Source organism: Scardinius erythrophthalmus, assembly GCF_964197995.2.
Source record: "Scardinius erythrophthalmus genome assembly, chromosome: 3".
In the NCBI taxonomy this organism is placed as follows: Eukaryota; Metazoa; Chordata; class Actinopteri; order Cypriniformes; family Leuciscidae; genus Scardinius; species Scardinius erythrophthalmus.
Genome location: NC_138223.1, coordinates 44448794 through 44466961, shown reverse-complemented (window position 1 = coordinate 44466961; position 18168 = coordinate 44448794). Strand labels below are relative to the sequence as shown.

The 18168-nt window shown below is 40.2% G+C and overlaps 1 protein-coding gene across 3 annotated transcripts; it reads left to right on the top strand.

Moving 5' to 3' along the window:
- The first annotated feature begins 427 nt into the window (after window positions 1-427).
- khsrp (KH-type splicing regulatory protein) lies at window positions 428-18060 on the top strand. Of its 3 annotated transcripts, XM_081362029.1 has the most exons (19): window positions 429-637; window positions 1445-1550; window positions 1650-1703; window positions 1795-1831; window positions 2243-2301; window positions 7737-7808; window positions 7952-8009; window positions 8096-8261; window positions 9099-9197; window positions 9320-9433; window positions 9818-9838; window positions 10660-10762; window positions 10840-10961; window positions 12526-12825; window positions 13759-13868; window positions 13973-14046; window positions 14724-14918; window positions 15025-15212; window positions 17178-18060. In XM_081362029.1, exons 1-19 carry the CDS (start codon window positions 533-535, stop codon window positions 17184-17186), a joined length of 1992 nt encoding a protein of 663 aa, XP_081218155.1. In that variant the 5' UTR covers window positions 429-532; the 3' UTR covers window positions 17187-18060. The 3 variants fall into 3 exon arrangements, with proteins under 3 accessions (XP_081218157.1, XP_081218155.1, XP_081218156.1); XM_081362030.1 differs by lacking the exon at window positions 9818-9838; XM_081362031.1 differs by lacking the exons at window positions 7737-7808; window positions 9818-9838 and having other exon boundaries at window positions 428-637.
- The last annotated feature ends 108 nt before the right edge of the window (window positions 18061-18168 follow it).

Below are 18168 nucleotides of genomic sequence, written 5' to 3'. Positions count from 1 at the left end.
CGTACCGAGTCTTCATTTACGCTCTTTACCATCATTATAACATCACCTCATCCCTGATTCTCTGCTAAACGGAAACTCCATTTCACTACCGCATAAATGCCAAAGAAAATACAAGGTTATACGGTCCTAAACTGCCTATACGCGGATCTAAACGTCCATCATTGTCAGTCAACGTTTCCTTCAACCTCATTGGTCTATTTCACAAGCTCTTGGTCGCTGATTGGCTCCCTCACACAGCGGTAAGCACTGTACGTCGCGTTTGGTCAGCTAGCCATAATAACGTCTTTTTTTCCCGACGCCACTCATTGGTTCAACGGTCGAATCCTCAAGCTACACCCGCCTCCAGCTGCTCTCTGATTGGCCGTCGCAACTGCCACTCATCACGAGCGCCTATAGGAGAGCTCTTTTAGACCTGCAGGCCCTTTGTCCCTCCCATGCGTTTGTCTCGCTTGTCTTCCCGCGTCTGCGCACCTCCGCCCGGCCTAGACCTCCCCGCCGTATCCCGCACACTTCACCCCTCCGCACGGACAGCATGTCTGAATACAGCGCGGTGCCGCCGCCCGGGCCCGGAGCGGCTCTAGGAGCCGTTGTACTTAAGAAAGACGCGTTCGCCGACGCGGTACAACGCGCCCGGCAGGTGAGTGATCCGCAGTGCGGGAGCGAACGGGCCGCGTTTGTGGGTCAGCAGCGCGCGCAGGGCCGCGCACACACGAGCCGGCGTGCGCGACAATTATCTGTTAGCATGAGCTGTGATCGCGTGTAATTCTGAGCTAAACTAATATATATACGAGGTCGTTTTTACATTTATTATCGAATAATATGATCCAGTAACGGCAGCACATGGTAATGCTAAGGTACTTTGGTAAACAGCGTGGTACAGATTGACTAACGTACCATATTCATGTAACGTTACCATCATGGTTCGTTCACGATGGTCTAAGCAACTAAGTTACCATTGCAAGTGTTTAAAACATCGTGTTAACATCGTATTGTCGTCGTAGTATCATATAAACTAAAAGCACCATGGTTTAACCCTGTTTTGGACCCATACATTGGTATTATTGGGTACATATCCTTTAAAACATTCTAGCGCCATGGTAGCATTTGCTAACAAACAAACAAGTTTTATGTACTCAAAATCTGCTGGTTACTAGTGTGCCTATTGTTTTAGATGCTGTACTACGGTATTTTTCATAAACCATTGTGCAGATTGATTGCTGTATTTATTAATCATGTTTTTTTTTTACGTTTGTTTCCTATGCATTTTAATTATGTGAAAACAATTATTTATTAAATATGATATTAAAACAACAGTGTTTGTCCAAAATAATCATAGTATTAAAAAAAAAAACTGTACAAAAACAAGATTTATAGTACTCTTGGTTCGTGTATTAACTTAATTTGAGCATGCTTTATTAATATGGTGCCACAACTTGTTTTCCAGATCGCAGCAAAGATCGGTGGAGACGTTACGGGTCCCCCCATGAGCAATAACGGTGGATCGGAGAGTTATCCCTTCGCGTCACAGAAGCGATCGCTGGAGGACGGAGGTACGGTGGCCGCGAGAGAGAGACACACTCCTAATCTGTCTGTCCCACTCTCTTGAGTTTGTGTTTGAGCTGTTCTTGAGTTGTTTTTTTCCCCCTCAGAGCAACCTGAAAGTAAGAAGATGGCGTCTGACAGGGACAATGCTGCATCCTTGTGTATGAGCTCCTTTACTTTCTCTACACACTCTCAAAAACAAAATGCGTGTGTATTTTTAGAGCAATGATTTTATCCCCGTCTCATCCACAGCTATCGGAGCCCAGCTGGCTGCCCTTTCCCAGCAGAGGTAAGACCATCCGCTTGTTTGCTCGAAACAGAGCGGTTACTAGCGTTAGCTTCGTCTGAGGCACAAAAACAGATCTGGGGGTTTAAGAAGGCCAGAATAACCTCTCCGACCTGTATATTTAGGCTGGTTTCAATTTCCACTGACTCGATCAGACGTGTTTTCAGGGGCTCGTTTAAAAGTTGGACTATTTTTAGCATACGGTGGCATCTTGTATACATAATGGATGGTGGGACACTCAGAGTATTACTGGATGTGGTGCAGCGACTAAAGATGTCTGTCTGAATGTGTTTAAGCACATAAATCAATGGCGCAGCTTTTCTAAAAGGGGTTTTCCTCAGACTAAAAGTTAATAAGAACGCACTGCATTTATGTTTTTCATGACTGTTGCTTTTGTTCTTTGTCTCTCTGTAGCGTACGTCCCTCGTCTCTCACAGAAGAGTACAGAGTCCCTGACGGCATGGTTGGGCTCAGTAAGTTTGTTACCCATCATGCATTGGTCAATACTGAACTTTCTTAGGTGAATCGCTGTCAGGGTCATATTAAGCTGTATTTTTAGGTGTGTATACATATATATGTACATATACACACAGGGGTTGGACAATGAAACTGAAACACCTGGTTTTAGACCACAATAATTACTCAGTATGGTGTAGGGCCTCCTTTTGCAGCCAATACAGCATCACTTCATCTTGGGAATGACAGATACCAGTCAGAGGCCAGAGGGATTTGAGCCATTCCTCTTCCAGAACAGTGGCTTAGTCACTATGAGATGCTGGAGGAAAAACGTTTTCTGACTCGCTCCTCCAAAACTCAATATTCAGATCTGGTGGCTGTGCAGGGCATTCACTTTCATGTTTATCAAACCATTCTGTCACAAGTCTAGCTGTGACTTATCATGCCGACACACGGCATCCCTTTAGGGCCTGTGACAGAGCCAGGAGACTTTCATAGGGATGGCCTGGCAGTCTAGGGTGGCACAGAATTTTTGTAGTCGACTAGTAGTAGTTCATTGATGCCATTAGACTAATTAATTATATTAATTGAATTACTTAAATATATCCTGGTTTAAAATATTGCCAGTTCCGCACTCAAAAGTGCCACAAAAGTAATGATTTTGAATGTCGAACAGAAACCGGAAGGAGACATTTTAGTTATTTATGAAAAAACTAGTGTTTTCCGAGTCAGTGTTGGCTGCAAAAAAAAAATGCGATGCTGACTCTTCTGGACGTGCCTTTAGAGAGAAATGCACATTGCATACGGAGTACAGAGAGAAAAGCAGTACATTTTAAGCTTTCTATAGAGGGCTGCACGATTTGGGGAAAACGTCATCTTGCGATAATTGAGGTCAAGATTTCGATATAATAAACAAATGGTTTCATGAGTCAACTTGCTTGGTTCTCAAGGAAAATAAATGCACACACAGATTAGTGATAATCTGCCTAAAGAAAAAAGTTCTTTAGTCAAGAGCAGTGAGTGTTTTTCTCTGTTCCCTTTGTTCTTTGATTAACTTTAGCGACAGATATAATTAGTGGCTACTGTGTACTGTCCCTTTAAGACCAGCCGCTGCTGTCAGAGACGCGGATCTCACACGCGCCTTATTCTCTCACGAGTCACAACTCCTCACGTTCATCATAAGACTACTCGTATGTTATGAAGATACTCGACAAAAAGACATTTTGGCATAATTGTGTGTTATTGTTCGTTCAAGCTCGAAAGAGAACTGTATTCTGTCATGCTGTTTTGTGCGCACGCACGATATTAGCGCGAGTCTTTCTGTGCTTCACAGTCAGGACATTCACAGGCAGCGCGTTCATTTTGGCATACATGTGTGTTCGTATTACCGCGAAAGAACTTAATACTGGCACTAGGCCTGTCACGATTATGAAATTTGGCTGTCGATTAATTGTCTAAAAAAATAATTGCAGTTATGCTGATTAATTGTCAGTTTTAGGACTTTGACGATTAATTGTCTGCGTTAGGGCTTTTGCGATTATGCTGAGTAATTGTCTGTTTTAGGGCTTTGTGCTTCATTCATTAAATAATTGTGATGAATTTAATCCTTTGTAAGTTATCATTTTGCAGTGTAAGATTACAGTAAACACCTTTAAATATTAAATAAATATATTCAATAGCTATGACAATTTGTTTATTAAACTTAGTGCGTGTATAAATCAGCAGCAAAAAGTAATTTTTGAAAACATCTGCACAGTAATTTAATAAAATCTAAACATGTTAATAAAAACAAATGTGCACAAACCATGATAATATGTAATATGCTTCAATACATGATAATATGCTTCAAAACAGAGCGGAACAAAGCGCGTATGCGCATCGCGGGTGCAGAATGATGTGCTTAATGCAACATGCAGTCACAGTGCGCAGCGCGCCGCTGCACAAGTGCGCATTTAAAAGTTCACGGCACAAAGCGAAGAAATGTCGAGGGCACAAATCCTAGTGTATATCAGTCCAACAGTTTATTGATCATTTGTTTCTTCACAGTTTTAAACTCCAGTTATTGTGCGTCTGATGCCAATTCGTAGTCCTTGTGCTGTGTAGGCACACGGTAGCAAGCGAGTCATTTAGAAACAGCAAAAAACTCCAGCAAAATAAAGTCATTTTATGCAAATCCACAGCCCTTTATCTACAGATTAAGCATTATAACGTCAATGTCACATTGGAGAAAGTTTTACCGTGTATCCTGTCGTAACCGGACGACGCGCGCTGTTTGAATGCTGAACGGAATGATTGACAGCTGCAGACGAGTTTGTGAACTTTAATTTAACAATGTAAATATACTACTGTCCCTCACATTAAGCTATGGAATGGCTTCAGATGACTTTGAATATATTGCTAGAAAACGTAATTAGTGCTTGTCTATTTATTTTGGTTCATGACTCCCCTTGTGCCGTAGGCCTATAAAAGAGCGCAATAATCGCGGTTGTCTGAAACAATCGCGGTTAGATCAAATAATCGCGATCAGACGGTTATTTAATTATCGCGACAGGCCTAACTGGCACGCGTCTATCTGTGGGTCGTGTGTATGTGTGTGTGTCAGGAGGACATTCACTGACAGCGTGTTCTTTTTTGTCTTATCGCGCATGAATGGTTTAAAAGCATTTGCATGAATAATAGCGGGATCATAACACTAGCCAAAGGATGCCAAAAATTAACACATGCTTCGTTAATTGTGTTAAGAGCGCTAACTTGTTTGTTTAATATAAAATCGCAGCATTTTGCGTCATATAATCGCGTAGGCTTGACATCGCGATTGCGACTGCGATACGATTAATCGTGCAGCACTATTTCTACAGATATTTCTCATGTCTGAGGATATGCGAGTTTTGCTTCATTTGTGATGCACTGCCGTTCACAGAGACCGAGACGGCTGAAAGCGCATCCTGTTCGATTTCTTTATTTTACAGAGGCACAACCGTTTCTTGTTGTGAGTTTACAAATGATGAATTACTCGTATCTGTATGACCAAAAATGGTGTTTCGCCTCTGTCATGCAGTAAAGCGCTATACTTCAGCTTCCTCACTCCGCACGAACACTTGGATATGTCCCTGAATATAGTGTACATTGATCTAGTTTAACGTTAGAGTGAGCGGCCATGTGAAGTTGTTACTTGTATGTTTGACAAGCCATATTTGAGGTCGATGGATGATAGGTGATCGTTTGGATTTCCTCCCCAACGTACCGTATTAACACAAGGACCCGCCGGCAACGATTTGTCCACCCGGACTGCGTGACTTCGCCACTACCTGTGGATTATTATTTTTTTGTTTCTGTGAGTAACTGACTAATGCAAATTTCGACTAGGGGACAGTCCCAATTATTTTTATGTAAAAATAAGAGTGACTATAAAGTACTGGACTGTTTTAGTGCCTACAGCACAACTGAATACAATTGATTTGTAATTGTGCTTGAGATGAGTGAATTCAATCAATACTGAGAGAATGACAATTCTTGTATTCCTCATAGAAAAGCTCACACTGCAGCTACTATAAGGTTTAACTTGTTCTTAAACTTAGTTCTTAAAACCCCCGATAGTTTATCCATTATTGTATCCTTATGATTGAGACATGCAGATGAATACATCGTTAAGATTAGTCAACTTCATTGCATTTTATATATTCAATGAACTCCTCAATTCTGAATTGGACTGTAAGGTCCTTTTCAATAACTTGCAACTGAAAAGTAAACCTTGAATGTTTAACGTTCTTCTTTAGTTGTCAAAATAAATAAACTGCAGGAGTTCCATACAAGAATGTAAATATGGCAAAGGGCAGAAGTCGGCGACGCAAATATCAGGGTGTAAAATTAGTTATATTATCCATTTTTTATTTCAGTTTGTATTGTAATTTACCAAATAGCGAAATTGGTGCCTATTTGCTAGTAAAAATGCACAGCACACCTTTGTTTAACATTAAATTACAGATGATAAATTGCATTAATTTATGCCTTATTGTATAAAGCAGTAGGCTATATTTTTGCATGTATTTGAGACTCATGTTCTGAAATGTCATGGATATAATGAACCCACGCTCTCATTTTTCTTCGGTCTGCCACTGAGGTGAAGTTGAGGTGCGCGCCTGAAAGGTCTCCTGTTTGCATTGGTTGTAAAGAGACTGTTCTGCGTCTAAACGGCAATTCTTGTCAAGGAAAAAAATAAAAATAAATTGTTAGCAGGATGGTCAAGCTTAGGTCAATGGCGGCCAGACCCCTTGCACATGGTCCTCCAGAAAGGTTTGGTCGTCCATGGCAGTGATGTGCCCATCAAGCACAGTAGGGAATGCCATATTGCAGCCCAAACCATCACTGGTGCTTCACTCTGGGCAGCAATAGTCTGGGTGTTGAGCTGCTTTGGTTCTTCTCCACACTGAAACCCCAACAGATGTGGGAAAGACAGTGATGGTGGACTCATCAGAGAACAATACATGCTCCATATTGTCCACAGCCCAAGATTTGACTGTTGGCAGAGATGAAACCAGCACTATATTGGCCAGTGTTTCAGTTTCATTGTACAACCCCTGTATGTGCATAAACGTATTGTACATTATACTGTTATAGTTGCAATAACATGAACATGGTTTATAAATTATATACAATATATACGCATATTATTAGTTATATAAAACGTAGTATTTTATATATAATAGTACTCGCGTATATATTTAATTTTATATTTTCTGTATATATTAAGGGTGCTCCGATCAGGATTTTTGGGACCGATCTCTGAAATAAATAATTCTACTATCCTTAATGTATTTTTAGAAGAAAAAAATGGAGATGAAAGTAGCATTAATTGACAATTCACAGTCTTTATCAACAAAGTTATCAAATGTTAACTGCACTGCATCTTGTTTTGTCTTTAGTTAACATTGAAGCAGACGGCAGCAGGTTTATTAGGCTGCTGTCACTTTAAGACCAAATGCACGGATCCAATATACTGTTACACATGCAACTTATTTTCATAACTTTCCTATCTCTTTCTTTCGTGGCTTAATGCAGTTTATAATCGAGCACGTCCTGCAGTTTAGCAACAGTAGACTGTATTTTACCACAATCGCTGATCTGGCGGATTTGGACGTTAAGTTATTGTCCTCAGGCCCCTGGTAGAGCTGCCAGACCGGTGAACGAGGTCAAGCAATTTTAGCTGCGCATAGAAAAATTGTCACGTCACCGATCAAACGATATAAAGCTGTTATTGGCCGATAAATCAATCAGAGCACCCTTAGTATGAAGTATTTACAATTATTAGTTTTATTATATTGTGTATTATACATTATATTATGGTATGTGTATTTATAGGTCTGTTTATTTATTTATTTTTTTCAATAAGTTTTATAATTTTTATTTTATTTTTTTACTGCGGTCAGTAAATGATGTGTGTGTCTGTTTGTAGTCATTGGTCGCGGTGGAGAGCAGATCAATAAGATCCAGCAGGATTCTGGCTGTAAAGTTCAAATTGCTCCAGGCGAGTCAAACACGGGTTCAAAGGAGTCAAGCGGACACATCTGTTCTACCTCTGTTCACTTCTTCTTTCCTTTCCTTGTTTTTCCTGATATCTGTTGTATGAATGCGAGACGTGACGGAGCCTTTTGTTTTTTTGTCTTTTAGACAGCGGTGGTCTTCCAGAGAGGAGTGTGTCTCTCACCGGAGGCCCTGAAGCCATCCAGTATGTTTGGGCTAGTTCACATGTTGTTTTTTTAACCCTAGTGTGAATCTGTGTGGTGGTGTTTTAACCTTTTGAACTCCATGCAGGAAGGCCAAAATGCTACTGGATGACATCGTCTCTCGGGGGCGCGGAACTCCGCCCTCTTTCCACGAGTCGACCAATGGGAGCGGCAACATGCAGGAAATGATCATTCCGGCAGGGAAAGCTGGTCTCATCATCGGCAAAGGAGGAGAGACCATTAAACAGCTGCAGGTAGAGTTTAGGACGCCTCCGTTCAGACAGACATGCTCAATCTAGAGGTGTGGAGGGAGTTACTCTAATGCACAACTTTTAGTGATTTAAAGGTATAGTTCACCCGTAAATGAAAATTCTGACATTTACTCACCCTCGTGTCGTTCCAAATCCATAAGACTTCTGTTCATTTTCTGAAGATTAGGACATTTTAATGAAATCTGAGAGATTTCTGTCCCTCCATTATATTCACTCTGCTTCTAAACATTCATAAAAAGATCACAAAATAAATCCTTACGAATGAGTGGTTTAGTTCAGATCACTTTAAGAATTAAGATGGGCTTTTATTCACACATTTACTCAAATTTGATGCATCACAACTGTTTTCAACACTGATAATAATCAGAAATGTTTCTTGAGCAGCAAATCATCATATTAGACTGATTTCTGAAGGATCATTAGACACTGAAGACTATTTACTTATAAAACTTTTACAAGTTTAGTTTAGTTTAGTTTTACAAGTAATATTTTAGTTACTTTTTACTGTATTTTTGATCACACAAATTAAGCTTGAGCTTAAAATCATTAAATCTTACCAACCCAAACTAATTAATGGGAGTGTGACTTATGGTTGCTATGTTTCCATCCACCTATTTGAATGTACATTTTAGGATATCACATAAAGTGCTAGAATGAAACTCCAAGATGTGTGTTTTCAATACAATTATGCAAGCAATATTTATAAGCTCGTATTAAAGTGTTGTATCATGTGTTTGACCATAAATTCTCTTTTTGGACCATTTACTCCCTTTAATACATCAACTCTTGTACTCGTATTGACGTGTGTGTGTGTTTCAGGAGCGAGCTGGCGTGAAGATGATTCTGATTCAGGACGCTTCTCAGGGGCCAAACATGGACAAACCACTGCGCATCATTGGAGATCCTTACAAAGTCCAGGTGTGACCGCTTTCCTCCGCCTCTCACCCGTTTGTGTTTGATCTTCTCGTCATCTGTTGTGCCTCTCACAAGCACGCTAGATTTTGACTCTCCGGCTTTGTGTCTGTCGTTTGTTTCTCTAGCAAGCGCGTGAAATGGTGCAGGAGATTCTGCGCGAGCGGGATCATCCTGGCTTCGACAGAAACGAGTACGGCTCTCGAATGGGTGGAGGAGGTGGTGGAGGAGGAGGAATGGAGGTACGTCTTTGATTCAGTCGCTTAAATTACTTGCATTTAGACGCCAGACAAGCTGCAGTGTGACGGCTAGGGGTGGATATCGTTTTAACGGTATTACTATAACCGATACTCCTTTTTTCACTGTATTCTTATCGATTCTTTTTTTATTGCAAAATTAAGAACGATTAGCTTTTGCTAAAGATATTTATTTCATGCATTTCAAAATATAAAGCAATGTTTTAACAAAATAAAACGTATTTGTTATGCTGCAGTGTGCAGGCAGTTTGTTTAATATAGGACACAATAAGCAAGAACAAAAACAAAGTACTAACACATGGTCAAAAAATAACATGAGTATGCAATAAAACAAATATACAAATGCAATAATCAGTGCTTTAATTTCAGGAGGGTCAACATACTGTTCAGGTAAGTAATATGTCCTACAAAAGAAATCTAATAATCAAATGTAAAATAACACTGTATAGTTTATCGTAGATAGATTAATGCTTATTAAAGCTAAAGTTATTCATTCAAGAGCTGTGATTGATTTTCTCTTTGCCTTCTGTTGTTTGATTCACAATGATGGCGGCTGTCACTTTAAGACCGAGTGCTGATCCAATAACACACATTTAGACGCGCACACACAGCCTAAAGTTGCTATAGTTTGCTCGTCTAGTTGCGGTCCTTTTCGGAGCGCACTCAGAAAGCCGCCTTGGAAACAGCGTCTCTTGCACTGATTATTGTGCTTTTATAGCTCTTTTTATTATCAAACACGTCAATTTAGCAACAGTAGAAACGGCATTTTACAACAATCACGGTTTGTGCTGGCGTTGAGGTTGGGTTTTTGGGAGAACTGAAGGGAAAGTAGCTGCGCTAGACGAGATGCGGCTAGTTTAATAGTTTTACCTCATATCTTTCTACAATCATTGAAAGTCAAAATCGAAAATAAAATTGGATTAATATCAGTGTAATCAGACCTTTGAAAGATTAGTTCTCTCCCTTATCGTCACTAAGCAGGGTCTCTCGCTCTATATAATATGATATATAATATATATATATAATATATTCATTCATGTATATAGGAATAGTAGTACGTATATTTTCTTAATTTATCCAGTACCGACAGCAGAACCGATAACATCCGAGCTTAACGATACAGCAGCCTTTCATAGTTTAGCCCCGGGGCCCGTCTAACACCGGGTTTCGGTACCCATCCCTAGTGACGGCGTCTCATTCTGATTGGACAGGTGCCCGTTCCACGCCACTCTGTGGGCGTCGTGATTGGCCGAAGCGGAGAGATGATCAAGAAGATTCAGAACGATGCCGGTGTGAGGATACAGTTTAAACCAGGTTTGTTCGGACACTCTTGACTCACTCAGTGTTCTGTGATGTCACAGTGTTTAACAGTGTTTCTCTGGTCTGTCTAGATGACGGCACCGGTCCAGATAAGATCGCTCATGTAATGGGTCCTCCTGACCGCTGCGAACACGCCGCCAGCATCATCAACGAGCTTCTGCAGAGCATCAGAGTACGAGAGGAAGGAGGAGGGGTGAGAGATCAAGCGCTTTTCATATGAGAAAATCTCAAGTCAACAAGCGTCCCATTATGAAATCCAGTTTTATTTTTTCACTAAATTCTTTTATTTTTTCCGTGTGCGTCTGTGTGTGTGTCTCTTGTGAGACTCAGAGCAGCTCTGGAGAATGAAGTTCATGTCCTCATTGACAAAATCCATATAATGGACTAAACTGCTCATTCATGTCTTTCTGCACTTTAATATTCATAGATGCTGGTCCATATCGCCATTTGATAGTGTACAGCCCTACTTTTGATTTAATCATCCAAAATGTGCCATTCCACGTTATACAGTAAACTTCCTCAGTAACACTGTACAATAAGGTTCATTAGTTAACATTAACTAACATAAACTAACAATGAGCAATACATTTATTACAGTCTGTATTAATCTGTTAATGTTAATTATAGTTTGTTCATGTTTGTTCACAGTGCATTAAGTGTTAACAAATACAACCTTTGATTTTAATAACATAAGTAAATGTTAAAATTAATATTAAAGGTCCCATTGCATGAATTTCACTTCATGTGAGGTTTTTTAACCTTAATATGAGTTCCCCTAGCCTGCCACTGGGACCCCCAGTGGCCAGATGTTTTGATGGGTGTAAACCAAGCCCTGGGTATTTTTGAGAAAATGAAAGCTCTGACAGGAGAATCTAGAAATCTTCCCCTTGTGTCGTCATAAGGGGAAAGGTCACCTCCCCTTTCTCTTCTTTGCCCGCAAAGAGAATTTGGCCCGCCCATGAGAATACGAGCTGCGCGATATAGTTTTTTCCTCGAGAGACATCATGGTTTGCAAACGAGCGAAGCATGGCAGTTGCTCAGTGTCTGGATGTACAAATGAACACGAGTATTTTTTTTAGTTCCTTTATCCGAGCCTCTGAAGAACCAGTGGGTTATGTGAATTTCTCATGTGTAATTGTTCAAGTTCAGACAGATAATCTTTCTCAAGTCGTTCAATACTGTTTATGCATCAGTAAATCCAGCCAGTGACTAAATGATCAACTTCACGTCGTTTCTCTTAGTAGGATGAAAATAATCTTACTTGAACTGTGATTAATATATATACAGAAAGCGATCAAAGAACAATTTTTCAAATCGCCCAAGCTGTCAATCACACAGCGCGAGTTTATCTGGACACTTGCCAAAACTCGCTGCGTTGTAATAAGTTTTTCATTCACGCGATCAACAGGCTGTCATCTGCTCAATGCTCATCACTGCAACCTTTTATGTGATGGGAATAAATCTAAATACTTAAAAAAAAAACTTCTCACGATTCGTTAATCTCGATAGTTGTGTTAGTAAAAACGTATAATAGCTGTAATAGTAAAAGTTTTCGAGAGTTCCACATGTAATGCCAGATATTTCATATGCAAGCATGTCAGCCAATCACAGCAGAGGGCGTTTACACTGAAGTCTCACAGCAGACACGCCCCTTCAAACAGAGCGTTCAAATCAGAGACTAAAACCATTTTATTTTCACGACTCAGTCCATGTTTTCCTCCTCGTGTGCTCTAGTTAATCTTGGTTGTGTCTCTCAGGGTCCGCCGGGTCCTCCTGGCACAGGCATGCCCCCGGGTGGGCGAGGCAGGGGTCGTGGCCCGGGCAACTGGGGTCCGCCCGGCGGAGAGATGACCTTCTCGATCCCAGCACACAAATGCGGTCTCGTGATTGGCCGAGGCGGGGAGAACGTGAAGGCGATCAACCAGCAGACCGGCGCCTTCGTGGAGATCTCACGCCAGCCGCCGCCCAATGGAGACCCGAACTTCAAACTGTTCACCATCCGCGGCTCCCCTCAGCAGATCGACCACGCCAAACAGCTGATCGAGGACAAGATCGAGGTATGAGCAGAACCGCCTTTGTGCTTTAAAGGTGCTGGATGTAACTCTTGACCCTACTAGAGCATAAAAATACCATACGTTGGTTACTCTTTACAGTAAGGTTCATTAGTTAACATTTAACTAACATGAACTAACCATGAGCTATACATTTATTAGTGTTTATTAATCTTTGTTAAAAATAGAGCTGTTCATGTTAGTTCACAGTGCATTTACTAATGTTAATGCATACAATTTTTGATTTTAATGACGTATTGGTTAATATGAAATAAAATTTAATACTTCTACAGCTTTTATTAATCTTAGTTAATATTTTCAACATTTACTAATGTTGTTAACTAATGAACCTTACTGTAAAGTGTTAGCATGTGTCCTAAATATATGAAAACGTATGGGTGAGTTCACGTATTCGTTTCTCTGAAAAACACTTTTACAGCCACTTATTTTACTTTGAGATGTGCGTTTCCGTGTTGGAAAATCTGTTTTTGTTTTGGTCTGTGTGATCTCACCCACTGCCAGTTTACCCAATAGTATTTCGACACCTCGGGATGCCAATTGGCAGGAAACACAGCGTATTGCAGCCAGCAAACAAACTGGGTCAGATCACAGGTTCTACATATCGCAGATGGATTGCATATCCATCTATAAATGTATCAATGAACGAGAGCATATTAAAACTCGGATAAACCAACTCATTAACTTGGTGTTTTCTCGGCTTTCATTGTCAATTGTGCTCGTTCCTGTTGCGTCTCCTCGGACTGGTAACCCGCGTGAGCGTCGAGTCTGAGGAGGAGTGGCGGCGGGAGTAACAACGATCTCTGATCATTTTAATTTGGACTGCAGTACCTATTTTGACCACTAGCTGTCAATCTTACAGACTGCACCTTTACCTTGACTGGTGTTTGCTGGTTTTCACTGGTTTGCTTCTCTTCGTAGGGTCCCCTGTGCCCTGTTGGTCCCGGACCGGGTGGGCCAGGCCCTGCTGGACCCATGGGCCCCTACAACCCAAACCCGTACCAGCCCGGACCCCCTGGTGGACCGCAACAGTCAGTACTGCCTTCATGGCACATTAGCTTCAGGGAAAGGCTTAATATTTAATTTTGCAAGTTTTGTTTGCACTTTTTGAAGGTGGTTCTCTTTGTCTCTCCAGCGGGGGTCCTCCTGGAGGCCAGTATCCTCAGGGTTGGGGAAACGCGTACCAGCAGTGGCAACCACAAGATCCCAGTGAGTCCTTCTGTACTGATGCCTTCAGTCTTAAAGTCTTGATAGAGGATTATAGACGTGATAAATCTACATGAGTGCATGTCCACATCACATCCTAGAATCATGTGTTCTTGAAGTCACAGGGATTATAATTACATTTTTTTATATATATATATATATATATATATATATATATATATATATATATATATATATATATATATATATATATATATATATATATATTCTTTCTATTCATTAAATTCTGAAAAAAAAAAAGAAAGAAATTATTTATATATATATATATATATATATATATATATATATATATATATATATATATATATATATATATATATATATATATATATATATATATAAATAAATATAAATATAATTTCTTTTTTTTTCTTTTTTTCAGAATTTAATGAATAGAAAGAATATATCTATATCTGGATTATCTGGTTTAAAACAATTAGTTCAACTTTATTTCCACTAGTTGCCAAGGCAATGTTTCTCTAAAAGTTAAAAAACAAAATTTTAAAATTAAGGTAAAAGCAAAAATGTTGTTGCTAAATTTGCTGAATAAGTGTTTTCTTTAAAAAAAAAAGCAGACGACCACAATCTTTTGAACTGAAAACCTCATGGATAGATCAATTATATTGAATGTTTAATTTACAAAAAAATCTCTCTCTCAGGTAAAGCAGCAGCAGATCCTAACGCAGCGTGGGCGGCTTATTACGCACAGTACTACCAGCAGCCTGGAGGAGGCGCTATGCCGGGACAGACTCCCGCGGCCCAGCCCGCCGCTCCCGCTGACCCCGGCCAAGCGGCCCCAGGCACTGCCCAGCCCGACTACACCAAGGCCTGGGAGGAGTACTACAAAAAGATGGGTACGGCCTCCGTTTGTTTAGGAAATCTCTCTAAGTAGTATATAGCTAGTTAAGAGCATCACTCCTGTTCAGTGTTTTGATCTGTTGTGTGTGTGTGTGTGTCCAGCCGCGGCAGGAGGAGGCGCTGCCCCCGCGGCGGCAGCAGGAGGAGGAGCTCAGGCCGCAGGAGCCGCAGCGGCGGGACAGACGGACTACAGCGCCGCGTGGGCCGAGTATTACAGACAGCAGGCGGCCTATTACGGGCAGACGGGACAGGCCCCCGGACAGCCCGGGGCGACACCGCAGGGCCAGCAGGTACAACACTGATCCCCGTGTGTGTAAGCACAACCGTTTCCTCCAAACAGATATTTCTGGCTAGTAGATGTTCATGTTAAAGGGATATTCGCCCAAAACTGAAAATTAGCCCATGATTTACTCTGCCTCAAGCCGTTCTAAGTGTTTGACTTCCTCCTTTCAGACGAATACAATCAGACTTGTATTAATATCCTGGCTCTTCCCAGCTTTATAATGGGAGTGAATGGTGCCTATAGAGTTTTTGAAGCATCATAAAGCACATCCATCCATCATAAGAGTAATCAATACCGCTCCAGCGAGTTAATAAAGGTCTTCTGAAGTGATGCGTTTCTGTAAGAGAAATATCCATATTTATAACTTTATAAACTATAATCACTGGCTTCCGGTAAGAGCCGTACACGTGTTCACTAGAGAGCCGAGTGACCTCTGACCCGATGAAATGCACTCTGAAGTCTGGTTGAAGAATTTAACTTTTATACTTCCAATCTTCAGTATCAAAACTCGCATCAAAGTGTTATATTTATTAATAATGAGAATTTTATTATTTAATAGTCTAAAAATTAGAGGTGGGCATAGATAATTTTTTTTAGTCTAGATTAATCTAGATTCATTTTGAAATTAATCTAGATTAATCTAGATTAAAATGGCTCATTTGAATTCTGCCGAAGGCATTCAGAATATGTGTGCTACCCAAATAATGACTATAAAAGTAGCCTAAGTCTTTGAGAACGGGTTTCTCAAGCCAGGTGGCGCATTAGACCAGGGGCTCATCTCCTGTTTCCAAAATGCATCACAAACTGCTTGAGAAAGCTGTTCTACTCATAGACTGTAAAAGGTTACTTCTGTACTGTTACCGTCCGTAGGCAACATTAGGTAGGCCTATGTTATTATCAACTACTATAGGCTATCAATTAGGGATGGGCGATATGGCCTAAAATCTATATTTTGATATACATTGCAGCCTCTTGCGATAACGATATACAGTATATTATAATAAAACCATTTCAGAACAGGTTACACAGACCCTGCTAAACAACTGCTATTTTTTTTTAAAGGGTATATGTAGTTTTGAGAACATATATTGTGCAAAACTGTAAGTATACAACATAATTTTGCAGATAAATAAAATTTAAGTTCACTAGCTGCAGAGACTTAAGTAGGTCTAATGTTTATTATGGCTTGGAGCTTATGAAACCCCAAATTTAAAGTTATAATATTGTCTAACTGATGTCTTTTCAGTTAAAAAGAAACACAACAACGATTCTTAAAATCGGGCGTAGACAGAGATTATGTGTTAACGTTACACCACTAAGATATATTGGATTGAGAATAATACGCACGCGCTGGTATTCAGTGATATCAATTTCAGTTTCGTTTTGAATTTGAGGTGGTAGAACGGATTAGTCGTGTGTTAACTTACCGAACCGTTACCCCACACACTCGGATAGTTTGCTGCTGTTTGTCGGACGGCTTAAATCCGAACCAAGTCCAAATAATGGATGTTGCAGCTTTCACTTACAGCCGTGTTTACTTAAGATGACGACGAATATGCGCTGCAGCCGCGGGTTTACCTCGCAGCCGCGGGTAGATTGCGTCATCATAGCTTGTGTAGTAGAGCCATCTCCCAACCCAACTTGGAGAATAGATTAACGCCGATATTTTTTTTATCGCGCGCCGATAACGGCCCACCACTACTAAAAATATAAACAACGAATAATATTAATTTAAATATTATATAAAAAATTAAGCATTCTATATAATCGTTAATTTAAAACGGCTTTATTATATGAATAAATAATTGTAAATAATGTATATTAAATTAGCATAATTCGAAACGTCTCATATGAATATATGTATTATATAGCACAGTTGTACTCTAAGTATTGTGTGTTTGAGCTTAAAGGCATGGTTTAAGATGTTGAGAGTGTGGTTTGTGATCTGACAGTGATGTTGCTCTCTCTTCAGGCGCAGTGAAGCCACGGTTCCTGAGCTCATCCGTCCGGTCCTTCCCTCCATCCTCTCGCTCTCCTCTCAGAAACGGACTTCTACTTCCCCACCCCTCCCCCACCCCTCTCTGTGTCCAGCAGAAAAGCTGTGTGACTGTCTTCTGAAGCCAGATAATCTGTGTATGACCTCGTACAGGCTTCTGCAAACTTTTTTTTTTCTTCCTCCCCCTCCTGATCTTTGCCGGATCCACAAACGCTGTCTGATGGACTAAAATCAAACTCTGCCTTCCCTTCCTCCAACGCTTCATCCCTCCTCTTCCTCAGTCAGTGTGACTCATCGCCAGGGAAACACAAGGGAATGCTTCTTCTGCTAACTTCCTCACATGAGCGTGCACTTCCTGTTTTGCATTAATTTTCTTTCATTTTAAAAGTCTTTTGTGGAAACTGGTCCATTTAGAGGAAATCTTCAGGTGTTAATAACTACTGTTTCGAACTCTGAGTAACCATGTCTTTTTTTTTTTTTTTTTAAATGCATTTGTTTTGCTTTTAGTCCTTTTTAATTTGATTTTGAGCTGGAACATTCCCATTGTTTAACGTGTTCACTTTTTTTCCTCTATATTCATTCAGTGAGGGTTTTTTATGTGATTAATTTTTTCATGTGATATCAATGACGTTTCAGTCTGTGAGTTTGTGTGAATGCGAGTGTGTTCCGGTACTGACACTCATGCCGTGCGTGTTGCTCCTCACTCTGTGAAATGAGGGTTTCTTCTTTCTTTTTTTCCCCCACCCCAATTTATTGGAAGTCATGATGTTATAAATATATAAATTGTATGCTTTTTTTTTACTGCTTGTTTTTAAAAACTACAAAATAAACATTACAAAATCCTCATCTGATCACATGACCGCTGTTCAGTCTGAAAATGATTTTGACAGTCTAGTTCATTTTCTAAAGCAAGCACTACCATTGCGATTACAATTACGAACATTATGTATTCTAAAAAGTGTGTATA

Coding starts and splice junctions, on each gene's coding strand:
- khsrp (XM_081362029.1), top strand. CDS start 533: ATGTCTGAATACAGCGCGGTGCCGCCGCCCGGGCCCGGAGCGGCTCTA. Junction 2,302..7,736: donor TGACGGCATGGTTGGGCTCA/GTAAGTTTGTTA, acceptor GTCTGTTTGTAG/TCATTGGTCGCGGTGGAGAG. Junction 10,962..12,525: donor TACGAGAGGAAGGAGGAGGG/GTGAGAGATCAA, acceptor TGTGTCTCTCAG/GGTCCGCCGGGTCCTCCTGG.